This window comes from Lissotriton vulgaris, chromosome 1_1, assembly GCF_964263255.1.
Source record: "Lissotriton vulgaris chromosome 1_1, aLisVul1.2, whole genome shotgun sequence".
In the NCBI taxonomy this organism is placed as follows: Eukaryota; Metazoa; Chordata; class Amphibia; order Caudata; family Salamandridae; genus Lissotriton; species Lissotriton vulgaris.
The window spans coordinates 1,142,704,481-1,142,724,720 of NC_141685.1; the positions used below are offsets into that span (position 1 = coordinate 1,142,704,481).

A 20,240-nucleotide genomic window follows, 5' to 3' on the forward strand; every position below is an offset into this window, starting at 1 on the left:
AGCCTTGATCTCGCTATCTGGCAGTCCCAAGCTAAGTTTTCTTGTAGCGTTACCCCCAGATATATAAAGGTCGAGACCCTCTCAAGACTAACTTCCCCCAGTTTAGGGTTGGGTCTGGTTCTGGCAGGGGGATTGAAGATCATAAACTTGGTTTTATCTGTGTTGACCTCCAACTTCACTTCACTCTCAGGGGCGGAAATCCATACAATAAATCAGCATTTTGCGCCTGTGAATGCAGGGATGGAGGTCCGCTGGCCCTCGCAGGCCTCCGTACTGCCCCAGCCCTTTCTGTAGGGTTCAAACAAAATCTGCTGGTATCACTGCTTCAGTTCCGGGTAGCAAACCTGTTGCCAGCTTTCCAAAACATTGATGCATGTCTTCTTAGGCAGGGCCCCGCTCGTTGGATTTTAAACTACCTCCGAGTGAGTCACATGAAATGTGATTTGCTGTTTTACACTGTTTTTAAACTGAAAGAGGTGCCACATAATTGCAGAATAATTCGCCTTTCTTTGCTGCATAAATAAGTCAAACCTGCCACATAATGTGGTCGTTGCATAATTCCAGTGGTTTTATCCAAAAAACAAATTAATAAAGCAGCATTGAATAGAATAATGATAATGATAATAATAATATCATTTTATTTTGCTTGATTAATTAAAATCTTTGCAAATACATGTCAGAAAGATTCATTGTGCACAGATAAATACCTATAAAAACTATAAAAAGCTGCATAATATAAAAGGGTCAACAATTTCATATTCCTAATGTGTACAATCAGCAGTTCAAAAAAAGATTTTCATGAACTTTTACATCTCATTTAGTACTAACAGCCATGTCTATTACAACTTCTCAAGTAGTTGGCACAACTTAACCAGGTCCATTGTCCAAGTTAGAGGCTTGGTAATTAAAGTGCAAGTACAACTAATACAAGTTAGGGAATTGATGTACTTAAGTAGCATTTTAGCATGTTTCGGATAAAAACAAGATCTTAACACCTTGGCTGCGGAGCATATTTCCCTCCTGTGCTGAAAATGCTTGAATTCCATTGTTCATGACAAGGTCAGCTCGTCATGAGCACACGAGCACCGTGCCTCATGACGAGCTGAGCTCGTCATGAGCATGGAAAGGGTTAAGTCTCTTAGTTACCAGCTCAAAAAATGTTGTAAGCCGACAGTTGAGCTGAACGTCAATAGGATTGAAGCAAAGCTTCACTGCCTGCCTGCAGGACCGGATGCCGTAATGCCATTGAATAGAATAGGGAAAGCGATGGAAAGATTAAAAGAGACATAAAGCCATCAAGAGGCACGGGGGGGGGCTCGAAATAGGCAGAGGTTTTGTAACCTAACCCAGTGAGATGAATGCTCACTGGTTCGACAATCACAATCTAAGGGTCACACGTATGAACGCTGCCAAGGCCAACTCACCTTTCGGAGGTGGGAACAGTGCGTCCTTGCTTCTAGGTTTAGTTTTGCGTGTGCCACATTATGCATCACAGGACACCTGCCCGGGGCCTGATCTCTATACAGGATTACTATTCAAACTGTCAAGTCTCTGGGCATCTTTCACAGCATGTGCATGTGCGCTGCTCATTCCTGAAGAGGAGGCTGAGGAGCCCCCTGGCACTTGTCACTTCTGACAGTACAGGAGACGACCTTTAGTACGCTGGAGTTTCCCTGCAGTAGGTTTACAACGCAAGCTTTACAACGCAAGTCGTTTCAACGACTTGCACTGGAGGGCGCTGCAAGCTAAGGAATAGTCCTATTTACTATCCAACACCTTCCCATCTGTACGTAGACTGGAGTTGGAATAGTAAATCGTACTGTCCCAAAGTTCAGCGCCCTCCAGCGCAAGTCGTTGAAACGAATTGCGTTGTAAAACCCACGTAAGATACCGCGATCAGCATGATCGCGTTGTATCATCATACATTCGACTGTACACCATGCACTTTAGCAGCAGACAGAAAACGCCATCTCCCAGCTAGAAAGATTCCGGCGGGTAACGGGTTACTCAGCTCTTCTCATGCGAAATTGCAGTTGTGCCTTTTCGCAGCATATGGCTGACAATAAACTAATACGCAGTGTGTATGTTATAAAACACGCATTCTTCACATGACCCTCTCAGGCAGAGCAGATAACAGATCTACTGACTGCATGATCGGTTTGTGTACTGTTACTCCTCCTAGAATAGTAACCTGACCCACAGGAATGCAGCTGCCAACCTGCGTGCCCCTACTCGCCCCAGAGAGCAAAAGGCCATGGGAGTGAACATCAAAAAAGAAGGTGGGGCATGCACCCGCCTAAACCCATTTGCGTGCTTTCATTATTGAAAGCCACACGCAAAAGCCAATCCTATGTGTGGGAAGAGTCAGACCCACACGAAGTAGTTTAGAGCCCTCACAAGAAGCAGAGCAGAGCAGTGCATGGCGCTGGCTCAGGCTCAACCTAAACATGGGCTTAGCTTAAAGTCCATATTCTGGATACAGCATGTCTTGAAGACATAACTCAGGCACTGCCTAGGCGACACCTAAAAAGGTCCTCGATGTGCATACTATTTCTCTACAAAGGTTCCCTTACTAATGACATTAAATAGAAATATTTACAGCGCCTGAGCATTGGCTGAGACTGAGTGCTCTTATATGAGATTGGCTAAAAAGGTTCTGCTCATTAAATAATTGGCTGTCGCATACTACACTGTGCCTTACTTAGGATTGGCTGCGAAAATGTTTCCAAGTGGCTCATTGGATAGTAGTGGAGAGGCTGCATCTGGCCCAGTATAATATTTGAGGAACCGCTATCGCTGACTTCTGCCTGGGGTTGCAGACCAGTAACCTGAGGATGGTGAATATGATTAATAATTTGGTGACTGTATCTCAGTGAGCTGTTAAAACCTCGAGGCTTCAGAAAACACAGCTGGACCGAGTTAGCGAGAACGATGCTAGTTGTGACCACATCCTTTTCCCTGCACCATGAAGTTCGTCTGACTGGACTCCTCCCTGCGCAGCTTCTGTGGCTCGATACTTCACGGAGAGCCATTCGGGCGGTAAATGCGTCATGTACGTATGCGACTCTTCCTGGGACAAGCCGCAGTTTTCATCATGTGAACACTGAAAGAGGTACTTGAAGCAAACAAGAGGCACGTACTCAACATGCCCTACTGTTGTGTCTTGGTGTAGTTAATGTGCCGAAGTATGGGGTGTGTGATGATGCTTCTGGCGAGGAATACATGAGACTACCTGACGTCTGCGAGTGTTGTGCTGGTTGGATCCTCTTAGTTGAGATGCTAAAGTGGCTCGGGGGGCTGCAAGTGTGGTGACTTGTTAAATACACTGTCCACAATGTGGGACACGAGACAGTAACCTGTGGCGACCAACATTTGTGAATTATGATGCCTGTGGCCACAGTATTGAGCTAACTAACGCTCGTTTTCTAGGTGCACAGTTAGTGAGTGGAAGCTAAGGCGTTAGTGGTCAAATTGTTTTATTCCTTTCAACAAATGGTGCCTTTTAGCAAACGGGAATGCAGAGACCACCTGCCAGCCCTTGACCAAGTGCCCGCTCTTGTGAAAAGGATAAATCAGTGTGCGCCAGAAGAGGACCAGTGCCAGAGCCATCTGGGCTTGGCATCAGGGCCAAGTCCTAAATAAGTTCTCGGTTGCACAGGCAGAGTACACACGCGTGTGCCGTCGCGGTGGGAAGGGCGGGGGAGTGAGCGCGGATGCGTGGTGCACGCGCTATTTAGACAAGATAGTGTCGGACTGTCCACAATCCGTAGGGACAAGCGCATGCTGTCTGCATTGGACAGATGGTGAGAGCAGCCATCTTTGTCCATGCAGACGCGTGCATGCAAGCGTTGGCGAGAATTGATTCCAAAAGGTCCTCTCTGGCGAGAGCAGCGCATGTGCTGCTTTCGCCAGACGAGACCTAAAAACACTGGAAGTAGCTTCGGGGGAGGGGGGTGGTGTTTTCAGATGGGACACTCCCCAAATAAATGTACTGCTGGCTTGGTAGTTGGGTCTGGGGGCCTTGAATGAGGCCAGCTATCTCTATGTTAGAATTTCTAGTTGTGAGCCAAGAATAAAAGACTTGGCAATGGCCATTTATGTAAATGAGAAAGAGACCCCCCCACCCCCCATCTGGTGGCTTAATTTAAAAATGTGAAACCAGATAACTTGGAACTATTACTGGCTTCCCTACTTACTCACATTATATGTTCCTAGGCAAATATTTAATTTCACAGAGGCTACTTATTCTTTATTATCTAATATGAGCGCACTTTTAAACTCTTCGGTTCAGGGTGTGCACTGTACAAGCGACTCATATTTGATTCAATAGAATACAATGTTGCTCCATCTATAATAAGAATCTGGGCCACGCTTATGATTTACATAACTACTGACATGCCTCTTAGTTCACTAACAGCATAGTCACTGGTGGAGGGGGTGAGCCATGAACATTTGAAAAAACTATCACATTTAATAACTGGCTATCTATGCAGGGATATAATCCGAAGTACACAAAGTAATACGTTTTCATGGTGTGGTTCGTGCATGGACTCTTGGAGCCAAGACAGACCGCATGGCTCGGCGCACACCCCTTTAATTTTCCTGCTCACCCTCCTCTATTTGCAACTGAGGCTTTGTATACAGGCCGTCATGCACTTGATAAAATGATTTGTAAAAGGTGAGGACTAGAAACATGGAGTCCTGCCCAAATGCATTGATTTGAAAACTCTACCACCAAGACTTACTGCAGCAGAGACCAAGAAGTTTGCTTGCAGTAAAAATAAATTTAAATTATGTGATCCCAGGACAGGGACTGCAGGCTATATGTTACCGTAGTCATGAGTTCCCATGGACAGCTGTCTGGCCAAAGTGGGACTGGCAGGGCTGCAATATCGGTCAGTTTTTCTCGTTCTCATTTCACTAAGAGGTTTAATATGTTCATTTTTTGGACTGAGATCTTAAAAAAATATGTAAAAATAATAATATATATATATATATATATATATATATATATCAAAACAATCACCAATGCGTAACTTAATTCTGTCAACACTACGTAGTGTTGACAGAATAATCCACACTTCGAAATAGAGGTCACGGCTCCAGTGTTTTTTTACGCCTTCGAAAGGAGGAGTTACGCATTGATGATTGTTTGCGTATTACAGGGATGGCTACCCCTGTCGTGAGCCCGCCGTGGAAGTGGCTTGGGTTTAAGCTGATTATGGATGCGGATATATATATATATATATATATATATATATATATATATATATATATATATATATATATATATATATATATATATATATATATATATAGAGAGAGAGAGAGAGAGAGAGAGAGATACTAGTTTACAAAAAAGTTGTAAATCTGCACCTACAGTAGTACTCCTTGAGTGGGATGAAATTTACTACACTACTCTTTGGAGTTCACAAACACTTGCAGTAGTCGTCTTGGAAAGGTATGCCAGTCTTAACTTTCCAGGCATACTATTGGCAATCAAACACTCAAAAGGAGATGGGATGAATGCTTGCAAATGGTTTAACCAGTGGCAATAGCTTGGGGTAACATTCCAACCCATCATTTGTTGCTGACTGTGCCACTCTAGACTAGGGGTGGGCAGAATTTGCGTAATCGCGTTACGCAAATCTCCGTGAAACGGTAAAAAATCTCCGTGAACACGCGGAAATTCCGCAAACACGCGGAATTGCTTGTTTGCGATGCTTTTTTACTGTTCGCATTAGCTGTTTGCGTGCTCGGGGGGAAATATCTTGCGAACACGCATTTGAGAACGCAAACAAGCAAAATATTTCACAAAGTCGCGGAACGAAGATTTTTTGGGCAATTTCGCATTCTCCGTGGAACGCAAAATTAACCATATTCCGCGAGCGGAACGGAATTTACCGCCCAGGCCTACTCTAGACAGAGGTAAACATAACACAAATCACTACTAAACCTGTTCCTTGTGGACAGTCTATCCTAAAACTCACTGACTAAGCTTCTCCCCTGTAAAAAAGAAAATATACAAAAAAGCGAAAAACAGGAGAAGGTATATACCCATGCAATATAAAAAAGGACACATGTAAGAGATAAAGACACACGAAAGACAGTGGCGAGAAATATGAGCATGAATATTAAATTAGAGAAAGGAAAATGAGAAGTAAGAAGCTGCTTACAGAAAGAGTGAAAGAAAAGATATGGAGAGGTAGGTTGGTTTCACTTACAGGCAGGGCCACTGCTCTCTCCAGGTACACAGCCAGGATGGCAGATGAGAGCTCCTCACTATCCTTCGGTTGCGTTAAACTATTAACCAACAGAACCTAGAAAACAAAGGATTGTTTAATGTGAATGGTTTTCCTGTCAACAAATATGACATTACATTTTTCGGCAAACGTGACAACCAGTATCATATTGTCAAAGAGAATGAAACGGAATCAAATACCCTGAACAGACACCGCTATGCAAACAACACTCACATACAGCTAACTGGTCAATGTGTTGCTACAACAAACCCGCTTACTAAAACACTGTCCAACACCTACTTACCAAACTCAGTCGCCAAGACTTTCTCTCTAAAACTTCACATTGTTCCACAATACCTAGACAAAGAAGTATGAAACCACCACAAACAGAACCAACTGCCCCACAGTACTAATATGCCCCTCACCTTTCCACTCACACACAAACTATCATACATTGCTTCCAGAATGAGAGGCACGTATCCCTAATCTCGACTCAATCACAGCAAGCTATTCCACACTCTTTTTTAAACAAACCTTGCTGCCAACAACTAAGCTCAAACACAGCAAACTGCCCCGCGTCACTTCAACAAACATGGTTGCTGGTACTTCCACTCAAGAGCAGCAAACTGTAAATTGCTTACACTAGCATGGGCACCCCATGATCGAAAACACAGTAAACACCCCTGCATCGCTTCAAAACTTGAACACTTACGCTTTCCCACATCGCCTTTTCAACGCATGGTCACATGCGCCTAACAGCAGATTACCCACACTTCACCAACATGACCAACAAGGATCAAGCACACCAAACTGACCTCGATCGTTTTAACAAACACGACCACAAATCCCCAACCCCATAGGAAGCACAACATGTTCCTAGAGTTTATGCTTCCACCACAAGCACAACAAAATAAACCATACTACATTAATTAAACTGAAACTGACTCCCCTAAAGGAAAGCACACTCAATAGATGCTTCAACTGACATGCCTGCCAGTGCTTCCATTCACACAGGAAGACTTTCAACATATTACCTCAGCAAACAAGGCCCTGTACTCTCAAAACAGCACAATTTGCCACATCTCTCCACCAAACATGCTCCCTCAAATTCAACAGTGCCAACTCTTCTTTCTTTATCAAACACGCTCATTTTAAGACAAACAGATTCAAGTGATCGAAATGTCATTAATAAAAGATCAGTCGACACCATGTGCTGGCACTAGATTATCATGCTCCCAAATACAATTATCAAGATACAACTGCATCACGATGTCCCACAATATTTTAATAAACATGGTTGTCAGAACTGGCAAGTGAATGCAGTTAGCAAACCTATATAACTTTAACACGGTAGCCCTGCCCTTCTGGCTCACCTTAATTTCCCTGAGGCAGAGATGATCTTGCCTCGAGGGCTAAGGGGGCATTTCTCCCACAGCAAAACAGGTAGGGCGGGGGCACACTCAACCGTGTGACCCCAGCAGTACAAAGGTCGTTGTGTATGCTACATCACGGTATGCTTCATACATTCTGGCACAGCTAAAAAGGAGGGGGGGTTATACAGGACAGCACAAAAGCACGAATAGGGATTTAATGTCCATCACTGATAATGGGTGCTTTCAATGCAATTGTTTTGAACTCATTAGTGCTAGTACAAAAGGAACCACCACTGTGGAAATCAGACTTGGCTCATCACAAATGGCGCAGTCTAGATTGAACTGCTAAGTCACGACACCCGAAGGGTAGATAAGAAACAGCGGACTCGTTTCGGGCATTCTTGGCCTCTTCAGCGAAGTGAAACCTGAGTCTATGGTAGAACAAGTCCGGGATCCACGTCTGTGCACATCCAAGCTGTGGGCACGAGAACCATTTCCATATGGCTGTCCCTGCTTGTAACGAAATAGTGAGCACAAAACCAATGCAATTGGATGCTTTCTCAAGGCAAAAAAAATGAAAGGGCGTGCAGTCATGCTTACTTACACTGGGTAAGAATAACTGAAGCTTTTCCATCATTTGCTATGTGTTTGGCAATATATGTCGGCTTCGGGTCCCGTAGTTCATGTACAGCAACTCCTAGTCATGAATGTTGTTTGCCTCCATGCTGAGCATGTCTGCGGGTGCTGAGCGACAATCAATCAAACAGGGCTTGTAAAGAGTGGCTAGTCACCCGTGAGAGCATCCAGGCACTGAGAACCCAGCTGCTAAGGAGGTATCAGTTGAACAGCCAGGTCTTGATTTCTTTCATGAATTCCAACAGAGAGGATGAGGTCCGGAGGTGAACAGGAGGTCGTTCCAGGTCTTCGCTGCGAAGTAGGAGTGTCCTCTACTGCTATTTCCGTGGATGCCGGGAACTGAGCGAGGGAGAGGAATGCGGAGCTCTTGAGGTGGTGGTGGTGGTGGGGGGGGGGATGATGTGGGTTTGCTTTGGGAGGTTGAGGATGAGACTGGTCACTGAATTTTGTATGGTCTACAGTCTCTTCAGGAGGCGCAAGGTGATTCCTACGTAGAGTGAGTTGCTTTAGTCCAGCCGGCTGGTGATTAGGGTTTGAGTGACAGTTTGTCTGGTGTTGACGGGGAGCCATTTGAATATCTTACGGAGCATGCAGAGTGAGGAAGCAGGCGGAGGAGACCGTGTTGGTCTGTCTTTTAATCGGGAGCTTTCTGTATAGAATGAGGCCAAAGTTGCGGGCCAGGTCTGTCGGAGTGGGTGTGGGTCCAAGTTCTGAAGTCCATCCGGCGTTCTTCCACAGGGAGGTCTTGTTCCTGAAGATCAGCACTTCTGCTTTGTCTGTGTTGAGTTTTAGGCAGTTATCTTTCATGCAGTCAGCGATGCTTGTCATGCATCGGCAGAAGTTGGCCATCGTGGTGGAGAGGGCCATCTAATAGCGAGAGGATGAGCTGGGTGTCGGCGGAGGATATGATGTTTAGGAATAGATGACGTTACAACGCAAATAATTACAACACATGCTTTTACAACGCGGTTTTTACATCGCAACTACCATTATATTGCATGATTTTACAATGCATTTTTTAAAACTACCATTACAACGCATTCCATTACAACACATACCAGTACAACGCATACTACTTTTAGGGCAACAGTAGGGTCAGTGTTGGATAGTGTAGGGGTAAAGAACAAGTTACTTACCTTCGGTAACGATATATCTGTAAGAAACATTAGTTAGTGTTAGATTCCTTACCTTAGAATATCCCCAGGCGTCAGTCTGGATCCGGAAACTTTTGCGTAGCAGTACCCCTGCGCGTCGGTAGGCGTCGTCTGCAGGCGTCCCCTGCGGCTCCGCGTCCGTCGTCGGCGTCGTGCGCCGTGATGACGTCGCTGGAGTACATAGACGCCGCCTCCGCGCGCTGACGTCAGTTCTTTGCACACAGCTTTTCCGCGCCAGGAGACGCAGAGCCATGAGAGAACCAACACTGGTGCCATGTACAAACTAGGGCCCTGAAAGGGATGACCTTAACCCTAGGTATCAGTTCGCAGAACGGGGAGGATGGGTGGGTTCGGTAAGGAATCTAACACTAACTAATGTTTCTTACAGATATATCGTTACCGAAGGTAAGTAACTTGTTCATCTGAAAGAAACACGTTAGTGTTAGATTCCTTACCTTAGAATACATACCCCAGCAATACCAACCCCGGTGGTGGGTCTGCGAACCAATACAAAACTACACCAGAAAGTCCTGGAGGACAGAACGGCCAAAGAAGCCATCCCTCCGGACTTGACTGTCCAGGCAGTAGTGCCTCGCAAAGGTGTGCAGCGAGGCCCACGTAGCCGCCTGGCAAATGTCCTGCAAGGGGACTCCCCGGCCCAGGGCAGTAGTAGCCGCCGTGGCCCGAGTGGAATGGGCCCTCAGCCCAACAGGAGGCTCCTTCCGAGCCAAAGAGTAGCACGCTTTGATGCAGAGGACGACCCATCGAGAGATGGTTCGTTTACAAACCGCCCGTCCCTTCTTCGCACCCACGTAGCCAACAAACAGTTGGTCATCCACCCGGAACTGGCGTGTGCGATCCATGTAAAATGAAAGCGCACGTTTTGGGTCCAGACGATGGAGCCGCTCTTCATCCTTTGAAGGATGCGGAGGCGGGAAGAAGGAAGGGAGGGTGATGGACTGCCCGATGTGAAAGGCCGAAACAACCTTGGGCAGGAAAGAAGGTCTAGTCCTCAGAACCACCTTGTCAGGATGAATGGACAGGAAAGGAGGTTGGACAGAAAGAGCCTGGAGCTCACTCACCCTCCTGGCAGAGGTGATGGCAACCAGGAAAGCCGTCTCTAAAGTCAGGAGACGGAGAGGGCAAGAATGAAGGGGCTCAAAGGGAGCACACATCAGGAAAGTTAGAACCAGGTTCAAATCCCACTGAGGCATCACAAACGGAACAGGTGGAAACATGTGAGTGATGCCTTTCAAGAATCGAGTTACAATCGGGGATTTGAACAAAGAAGGCTGATCAGGAAGCCTCAAAAAGGCTGAAAGGGCAGAAAGGTAGCCCTTGATAGTGCCCAGAGCAGAGCCCTGCTGGGCAAGAGAAAGAAGAAACAGAAGAACCTCCGCAAGAGGGGCAGAAAGAGGATCCACAGCCTTTGCTGTGCACCATGCCACAAATCTGTTCCACCGACAGGCGTATACCGACTTAGTGGAGGGACGCCTGGCTGCCAGAATAACATCACAGACTTCAGGAGGCAAGTCAAATGGCCTCAACTGCCGCCGCTCAATCTCCAAGCATGGAGGTGGAGACTGGACAGGTTCGGGTGGAGGACCGTCCCCTGCTGCTGCGACAGAAGGTCCTCCTGAAGGGGCAGGCGGATCGGGGGACCGACCGACATGCTGAGTAGCTCGGGATACCAGTACCTTCGAGCCCAGTCTGGAGCCACAAGGATAACTTGGGCCCGGTCGCGCCTGATCTTCTTCAGCACTCTGGGCAGAAGTGGTATAGGCGGAAAGGCGTATAACAGACCGCAACTCCACTCGCGCCGAAAGGCGTCGCCGTGCGAGTGCCGTCTTGGAAACTCCAACGCGCAGAACTGATGACATTGCGCGTTCTCTTCTGTGGCGAATAGATCTAACCAAGGCTCTCCCCATTGCAGAAAGATGCCTTGCGCCACGTCCGAGTTCAGACGCCATTCGTGATCCATCGAGCACCGACGGCTGAGTTCGTCCGCCCTGGCGTTCAGAGAACCTGCCAGGTGTTGAACCGTCAGAGTCACGCCCTGACGTTCCAGCCATTGCCAGAGGCGCAGAGCCTCCTGGCAAAGGGTCCACGACCCCACTCCGCCCTGTTTGTTGCAGTACCACATGGCGGTGGTGTTGTCGGTGAACACCTGCACTACACTCCCGTTGACAAAGGGGAGGAATGCCTTCAGTTCCAGACGAATCGCCCGCAGCTCCAACAGATTGATATGGAGCCGGGACTCCGCCGGAGACCAGATGCCCCTGATCTCTGCCTCTCCCAAGTGGCCACCCCAGCCCTGGAGGGACGCGTCCGTCACGACAACGTGCTCCGGTTGGGGAAGGGAGAGGGACTTGCCCCTGACCCAATCGCGGTCCGTAAGCCACCACTGCAGTTGTCTCGCAGTGCCCTCCGAGATCAAGACGTGGTCGGACAAGTTGCCCTGATGCTGGGCCCACTGAAACTTCAGGTCCCACTGCAGAGCCCGCATCCGCCACCTGGCGTGATGCACCAGAAGGATGCAGGAAGCCATCAGTCCCAGCAGCCGCAGCGTCAACCTGACCGAGACTCGGGATAGCGGCTGAAAGATGGGAATCAAAGCCTGAATATCCCGAACCCGCCGTTCCGGAGGATAAACCCGAAACTGCGCCGAGTCCAGAACCGCTCCGATGAAAAGGAGCTTTTGAGAGGGACACAGGTGTGATTTCGGCACGTTGATGGAGAACCCCAGGTCGTGCAAGAGGTCTGCCGTCATCTGAAGGTGGTGGACGACTGTCTGGGGCGAGCCCGCCTTCAACAACCAGTCGTCTAGGTAGGGGAAGACTGAAACCCCCAACCTGCGCAGTTGGGCTGCGACCACCGCCATCACCTTTGTGAACACCCGTGGGGCGCTGGTAAGGCCGAAGGGGAGCACGATAAACTGAAAGTGCTCCTGGCCTACCGTGAACCGCAGGTAACGCCGGTGGGCCGGCAGGACGGGGATGTGAAAATAGGCGTCCTGCAAGTCCAACGCTACCATCCAGTCTTGCGGGTCTAGAGCAGCCAAGACCTGAGCTAACGTCAACATCTTGAACTTCTCCTTCCGGAGGAAGCCGTTGACGTTCCTTAGATCCAAGATAGGACGTAGGCCCCCCTTGTCCTTCTTGGGCACCAGAAAGTAGTGGGAATAACAACCACGCCCTACTTCTGGCCCAGGAACGCGCTCGATGGCCCCCTTGGCCAAGAGGGCCGTAACTTCCTCCTGCAGAAGTGTCAAGTGGTCCCCCGACACACGGTGGTTCTGCGGTGGCATGGCTGGAGGAGAGGTCTCGAAGGGGAGGGAGTAGCCCCTTCGGACAATTTGCAGCACCCACCTGTCCGAAGTGATCGTGCGCCAGTGAGCGTGGTGATGGCGAACCCTGCCACCCACTGGCGTCACATGGGGCCGAAAGCACGGACTAGGAGGATTTTGGGGTAGATGCTGCGGGGGAAGGTGTGGTCTGACCCCGCCGTTGTCCCCGACCGCCACCACGGCGGTTTCCACGGCCGCCACCGCGTTGGAAGGATTGTTGCGGCGCGTGGCTGGCAGCACGTGTGGGGGCGCCCCTTCCTTGGCCACGAAAGGGACGAAACGAACCCGGTTGCTGACGCTGGGTCGAGAGACCCAAGGACTTGGCCGTGACCCTGGAGTCCTTGAAGCGTTCCAGCGCGTGGTCCGCTTTGTCACCGAACAGGTGACAGCCATCAAACGGCATGTCCATCAGGGTATTTTGGACATCAGCCGAAAAATTGGCGGATCTCAGCCAGGCGTGACGACGAATCGCCACCGTCGTAGACATAGCCCTGCCCAGCGAGTCGGTCGTATCAAGACCACACCGAATGGAATATTTCGCTGCATCCCGGCCCTCAGCTACAGCTTGACCGAGCTTTGCCCGCACCTCCATGGGGCATTCTGGCAGCAGCTCCGCGACCGTATCCCACACAGAGTGGGTGTAGCGGCCCAAGAGGCAGGCGGTGTTGCAAGACCGCAGGCCCAAACTAATGGACGAGAAGACCTTTTTGCCAAACTGGTCATACCTCTTGGATTCCCGGTCGGGCGGGGCCGACGGGAATGCGGACTGGGAGGTCGAGGCCTGGATCACCAGACTCTCAGGAGTGGGGTGGGTAGACAGGTACTTGGGGTCGTCCGGACAAGGACGGTGGCGCCTGGCCACGTTCCGATCAACAGGCGCACCTGAAGCGGGCCTGGACCACGTGCCCAACAGAACGTCAGACAAGGCTTCATTAAACGGCAGCAGAGGCTCCAAAGGGCATGACTGCGGTTTGAAGACCTCGGTGAGGATGTTAGGCCTCACGGCCGCGACGGGGAGCTCAAGGTTTAAGGCCTTGGCAGCCCTCATCAGCACCACAGAATAGGCAGCTCCCTCCACCGATGCCACGGTTGGAGGAGAGATCAAACCAGGGTTAGGGGAGTCGTCCAAACCACTGGCATCCCCCAAGTCACCTGTCCAGTCCGGGTCATACTGGCACTCGCGAGCCAGAGGGTCCTCGGACCCCTCCCAACCTTCACCGTACTCCTCATCCTCTCCGTATTCGGAGTCAATGATGAAGACCGGCTCCTCGGGGTTCATGGGCCCCATCGGCGCCGGGACCGGCGTCGATCGACGCCCGTCCGGCGCCGCGTCCGGCGTCGGAGAAGGTAAGGGGACGGCGCCGCCCGGAGCCGGCGTCGGAACCCCACCGCCGGCCGGAACCGGCAGCGGAGAACCGGCGCCGCGCGGGGGCGGCGTCGGGGGCAACCCCGAGGGCAACGGCGCCGGGGAGGCCGGAAGACCAGCCGGCGCCGATCCCGAAGGCCCCTGCGGCGCCGGGGTCGGAGCCGTCGGCGGCGCCGGGGCCGGAGCACCCGACGGCGCCGAGGCAGGGACACCCGAACCGCCAGGGCCCCCAGACGGTAGCACTGGGCCCGCAGGCACCGTAGGCCCCGTCGGAGAAGCGAGCGCCCTCATGGCCATGAGGAACGCCTCGATCTCCTCAGGCGTCGCACCATGCCCAGGGACCGGAGGGTATGAGGCAGGCCGCGCCGGCGACTCTCGCGGAGCCGCGGGGATGGGGTCACCCGAACCCCCGGCCGCATCGCGCGAGCGTCGGGGGGAGTCGGGGGTACGATGACGACGCCCCGACTTCTTGTGTTTCTTACCTGACGAGGATGACGAGTGGCGTCGACTTCCGGAGCGCCCGGCGCGGCTCCGCGACCGCTCCCTCGAACGCTCTCTCGACCTCCGGCCGGACCGGGACCGCTCCCGGTCCCGACGTGGGGCCGACACCCGGAGCTCCAGCAGCTTGCGGGACCGCTCCCGTCTAGCCTTGTTGGTAAGGGCCCGGCAGTCGACGCAGGATTCCACGTCGTGGTCGGGGCCCAGACACCGGAGGCAGAGGCGGTGATGGTCTGTGACCGACATCGTGCGCTCACAGCCATCGCAATTCTTAAATCCTGGCATCCTATCAGGCACAATAGTAGAAAAGACAATCGAAAAAAACTTGGTCAAAGACCGGAGTACTGCTCTTCAGATCTGCGTCCACTGGCGCGGAAAAAAGAAGAACTGACGTCAGCGCGCGGAGGCGGCGTCTATGTACTCCAGCGACGTCATCACGGCGCACGACGCCGACGACGGACGCGGAGCCGCAGGGGACGCCTGCAGACGACGCCTACCGACGCGCAGGGGTACTGCTACGCAAAAGTTTCCGGATCCAGACTGACGCCTGGGGATATTCTAAGGTAAGGAATCTAACACTAACGTGTTTCTTTCAGATAATTACTATTCCCACTCCAGTGAGTGAAACAGTAATGAAAGTGTTGGATAGTCTAGGGGTAACAATTACTATTCCCATCCACTTCAAAACCCATATCCAGACTAAAACTAAAAAATCACTATTACTTACCTTATAATGCGTTGTAATGGCATGCGTTGTAATGGTATGTGTTGTAATGGCAGGTGTTGTAGTGACATGCGATGTAATGGCATGTGTTGTAATGGTATGAGTTGTAATGGCATGCGCTGTAGTGACATGCGTTGTAATGGCATGCGATGTAAAGGCAGTTCCATTGTAACAGCTGTGTTGTAAAAGCAGTGCGATGTAATGACTGCATTGTAATGGACATTTACGGATGTTTAGTCCATGGGTACAAAAAATGTTGGCCAAGGGGGTCATTTAGGTGTTGAACAGTGTAGGGCTGAAGGACAAGCCTTGAGGGATGTCACAGATGATGTTCTTAGATTCTGAGATGAAAGGTGGTAGGCAGATTCTCTGGGTTTTTCCGGTGAGGAAGGAGGCAATCCATTTGAGGATTTCTCCTTGGATACCAATGTGGGGAAGCCTCTTGATAAGGGTGTGGTGGGATACGGTGCTGAACGCTGCTGAGAGGTCAAGGAGAATCAGGGCGGCCATTTTTCCCTGGTCAAGGAGAGTTCTAATGTCGTCGGTGGCAGTGATCAGGAAGTTTTGGTGCTGTGGTTGTGCATAATATGAATTGGGAGGTGTCCATAAGATTGTTGTCCTCCAGGTGCTCCAGGAGTTGGCGGTTGATGGCATTTTCAAGGACTTCGGTGAAAAAGGGGAACAGAGAGATGAACCGTAGTTATTGTAGTTTGCTGGGGTCGGCTGACAGCTTCATGAGAAGGGATTTTACCTCTGCATGTTTCTATTCTCTGGGGAATGTGGCCATGGTGATGGATGCGTTGAAGATGGCGGTGAGCTTGTTGCTGATCATTCACAAAGTGAATGTTGTGCTTGTTGTCTCAGTTCTATGTTGATGATGCAATTAGGGACAACCCTTTATTTTTTATTCTCCTTGCTTGTTCATATGATAACATACCGGTGGTGTTGTCTGTCAAAAATTTGCACTAGGCTGTCAACAACTGTTAAGAAAGTTGTGGAGAAAAATTCGGGCCACTGTCCACTGATCATGAGATGGGGAAGGTAAGGAATTACAGCCTGGAAAACTGGGCTCTAATCCCAACCTTAGCACTTAACAAAACATACACTGCCATAGCCAAAACGTCTTCCCTCAGCTACAAGAGATATTGGCTTTGTCAATATTTTTTAGTGATGTTGCAGCATGGCTGAATAGCACTTTTCTATTGCTGAAAGGGTGGGAGACAATACAAAGTGAGGTGATGATGGGGACAACACGGACAATAAAGGGATGGGGAAAAAACATTAAGACATGGCCAGCACTGTCTGTCATAGCACTATTTTTTATTTTATTGCAAGACTGAAGGCAGCATAGTGTGGCGAGGGGTACCAGGAGGCAGCACGAGAGGGAGGGTGTTTGAGTCAGTGGGCAACACAGCAAACAAGGGAGGGTGGGAGGGAGGCAAGAATGGAAATTGGGAGGGGCAACAACACAGACAACAATGGATAACGAGGGAAAGGTAGGTAGGGGCAAGCAACAAAACTGACAACACCAGAAGAAAGGAGTGAGGGTTGGTGGGGGCAAGCAAAAACACAGACAACGGAAGGAGAGAGGATGGGTGTAGTGAGCTACAACACTGATGAGGAAGGGTGGGCGAGGGCAAGCAACAGCAAGGGCAACAATTGAAGGAGGGAGGGTGAGTGTCAATCAAAGGAGGGAGAGTGAGTGTGGGCAAACAACGCAGGCAACAATGGAAGGAGGGAGAGTTGATGGGGTAACTAACACAGATGAGAGAGGAAGGGATATAGTGGGGGAGAAGTACACATGAGAGCTAGCTGAAAAAGGATGTACTATACTACAGTGCTTAAACACAAAGAAAAAAGTAACGCCTAAAAGAAAATGAGCAGTCGAAGGATACAAGTAACGCATCCATGCTACAGGTAAGGGACAAACACTAGAAGAGGAAAGAAGCCTATGGAAGCTGATCAACTAAAAACAAATGAGAGTGACAATGAAACCAATCAATGAAAAGCAAAGGTAGGACTCTCAGCCCACTGACAGAAAACAAAAGAAAACACTATTTTTTCTTATAGTCGGTGCCATAATAAAATATCCTGTTGATGAATGTAGACCCAAAAGGCAGTTCTCCCGGGGCCCTAAAGGCAGTTTTCATCGTCAGGTATGTCGGGGGGGTTCCTCAGGGGTGGGGTTGGGTGGTGGGGAAAAAAGCAAAAAAAAAAGTCCTCATATATAGAAAAAATCACAAGCCCAGGATGGGAGAAAATGCAGAGTACGGTCATAAGTAGGTCAATAAGTATCAAAACCCTCTCCTGGAATGTGAATGGTATGGGTGAAAGGAGAAAACAATCTAGGGTCTGCGAATTTTTAAGAAACACAGATGCAGAAGAGCTACGACACCAACCAAGATGGCCGCATAGTCTCCCGGCTCCGCTGACCCCCATCCTACGCTCGCTTATCCTGTCGAATATCCTGATCTCCTGCCCCGGATTCGTGTGGGTGAACTAGTCGGCACCCCGATGGAGTGCTCACAGAATTTTTCTGATGTTCTGGGGTGAAGTAACATCGAAAATGTTTTGAGGCCTAACCCAGACTGGAAGCCGGGGTCTCGATTGCTGGTCTACCCGGGTCCAAAGTGAACAACACCGGACTGCTGAGAGTGGTTGGGTCCGGTCCTTGGAACTTTTGAAAATTTCTCTGGTCTACTTTGCAACCATTTGCTGCCTGGTGCTGTACTTGAGGTGAGGCAACGGGTGGCGCGCGGTGCTGTGTCGCGGGGGGCCCGGCCCGGAGGCCCGGCACTAGCACCGCTGGTGCCCCGGGGTAGAGGTACCGCCGCGCGTTGCTGCGTGCTGCTGGCCCGTCCCTCACGGCTTGTTCCTGCTCCTGCGTATCCTGCCTCGGAGAGGGCGCCTCTCCGTGGGGATCGTTATGCCTGCGGCCGTATGGAACCTGGCGGAACGGACTCAATTTGGCCCTTCCTTGCGGATGGTAATGGCGGAACTTGCGGCGCTTCACGCGATGGTGAGGGCTGTCTTGACGGGTTTTTTGGCTCTATTTTGGAGTGATAAAGACTTTAAGCTTGCTCACATCTAGGATATGTATTCTTAGCTTGTGTTGGCTCTTTTAAGCCCTTTCTTCCAGACCTAGAAGAGGATAGCTGCTTTATATGATGATAGATCCCTTACTCTAATCCATCTATTGCCTATTGGCTTTGCCTTTCATTATTTTGCCTATAGTAGAGGGTGGATCCTGTGGTCCTGACTTTATATTATGGTTTGTGTAGGTACTCTGATAGAGCTAAGGGTTATTTCATCCTTCTCAGGTCTACAAGGCCCAGAACTAGAGAGACTCCATTTTGCTTTCTATCCCTGCAGAGCTGAGAGGCTTGAAGGGGAAAGGTAATGTTTATAGTTAAGGCTGTTGTGTGCTAGAGGAAAACCAGCCAGGACTGGTTCTTATCCGAGGAATGTGTTTGTCTCTTGGGCCTAGACGTAACATGCAGATGGTCACTGCGGCTGCGCAAGGGGCCCTGGAGCTGGCACAGGAATTCGGTGGGAGGCAGCCCTCTGTTGGAAATTTCCATGAGGGAAGAGCATTCTATAATAGTGAAGTGCAGAGGCGGAGTCAGTTAGTTGAGTTGAATTGGAGGAGCGGAGAGCGTTGGTAGAGTTGGAGGAGTGGAGTTGCAGGAGGAGAAGAGACAGAAGATGCTTGGAACAAAGAGAAGACAGACAGACAGTCAGTGAGCTGGAACTGAAGGAAGCAGTCAGAAGCAGTTACTTATCAGGAGGAGTTGTGAATAGCTGGAGTCTGAAGTAATGCCTTTTAGAAGAGACTGAAGTTATATCGTGGATTAATCTGTGGAAGCAGCTGGAGTTAATTGGACATTGGTACAGAGACATTTACACAGTGTGAAAAAGCTAGTGGAGCGAATGGTTATCAGAGCGGCAGAAACCATTAGACTGAAGTTGGAAGGTGGAGAGAGTCCGTGGGGGAGAGGAGTCCAGTGCAAAGTGATCAGCGCAGATGTGTGTCCAAGAGTGCAGGAGAGAATCTAAGACGAGCTAAGGCACAGACGAGAGAGGAGCCCAGATGACAGCTAGAGCAAGACTCCATGCTAATCAGGTGATATCTTTCCTGTTATATTAGTGCCTTTATTCCCTAGGATATTGTATGTCTAATCCCTTTTCTTTCAGCGGTGTGTTAAAGTTCCTGTTAGTCACAGAGACCCCGCAGATAACCTTGTCCTTATATTGTATGTCTAATCCTTTTCTTACAGCGGTGTGTTAAAGTTCCTGTTAGTCATAGAGACCCCGCAGATTTGTGTATGTGTATTTTATTATCATTGTAATAAAGATACCCCAGTTCTTAGTGAACTAGTGTGCATGTGTTGTTCTTATGATAGAGAGCGTTTTTACTCCTGCATACAGTGTGTCCATTATTCTTAAAGCACAGGTAACCTTTCCTTCTAGTCAGGCGTTACAGCCAGAACAGATGCTGCCCCTGATCCGGTAAGTCTGAATAATTAGGGAGAGAGAGGAGCCCTTGAGCTAGGGAATTATTGACACTAAGTGATTCGGCCATCCCATAATATTATTGTAGTAGCGAACCCTTAGTAAATAGTGAGAGAGACTTCCCAACATAGAGAGAGAGCTGAAGGTATTCATAGGAAAGTGGTCGTCATTGGTAAGTGGCGTTAGTGAGAGCACTGATTGTGGTCAGTGTGTAGATCCGCCGGATTGTGGATCATGTTGTAAGTGAGTGAGCAACGGGGGGATACGGTGTTTAGGTCCGCCGGATTGTGGACCGGATAAACAGAGAGCACCGGGGCTGCAGCTCAGTGTGCGAATGGCACGCCGGATTGCGTGTCGAGTGAGCACTGAGGGTGAGCAGTGTGTATGGC

General features: G+C 49.7%; 1 protein-coding gene across 1 annotated transcript in view; it reads right to left on the minus strand.

Moving 5' to 3' along the window:
- The window catches only part of ESYT1 (extended synaptotagmin 1), a 481,007-nt gene that overhangs the window by 165,258 nt on the left and 295,509 nt on the right, over nucleotides 1-20,240 (minus strand). The window contains exon 22 of the mRNA XM_086963895.1: nucleotides 6,225-6,320. Coding sequence (XP_086820021.1) covers nucleotides 6,225-6,320 — 96 coding nt within the window. The remainder of the gene's footprint in view (nucleotides 1-6,224; nucleotides 6,321-20,240) is intronic.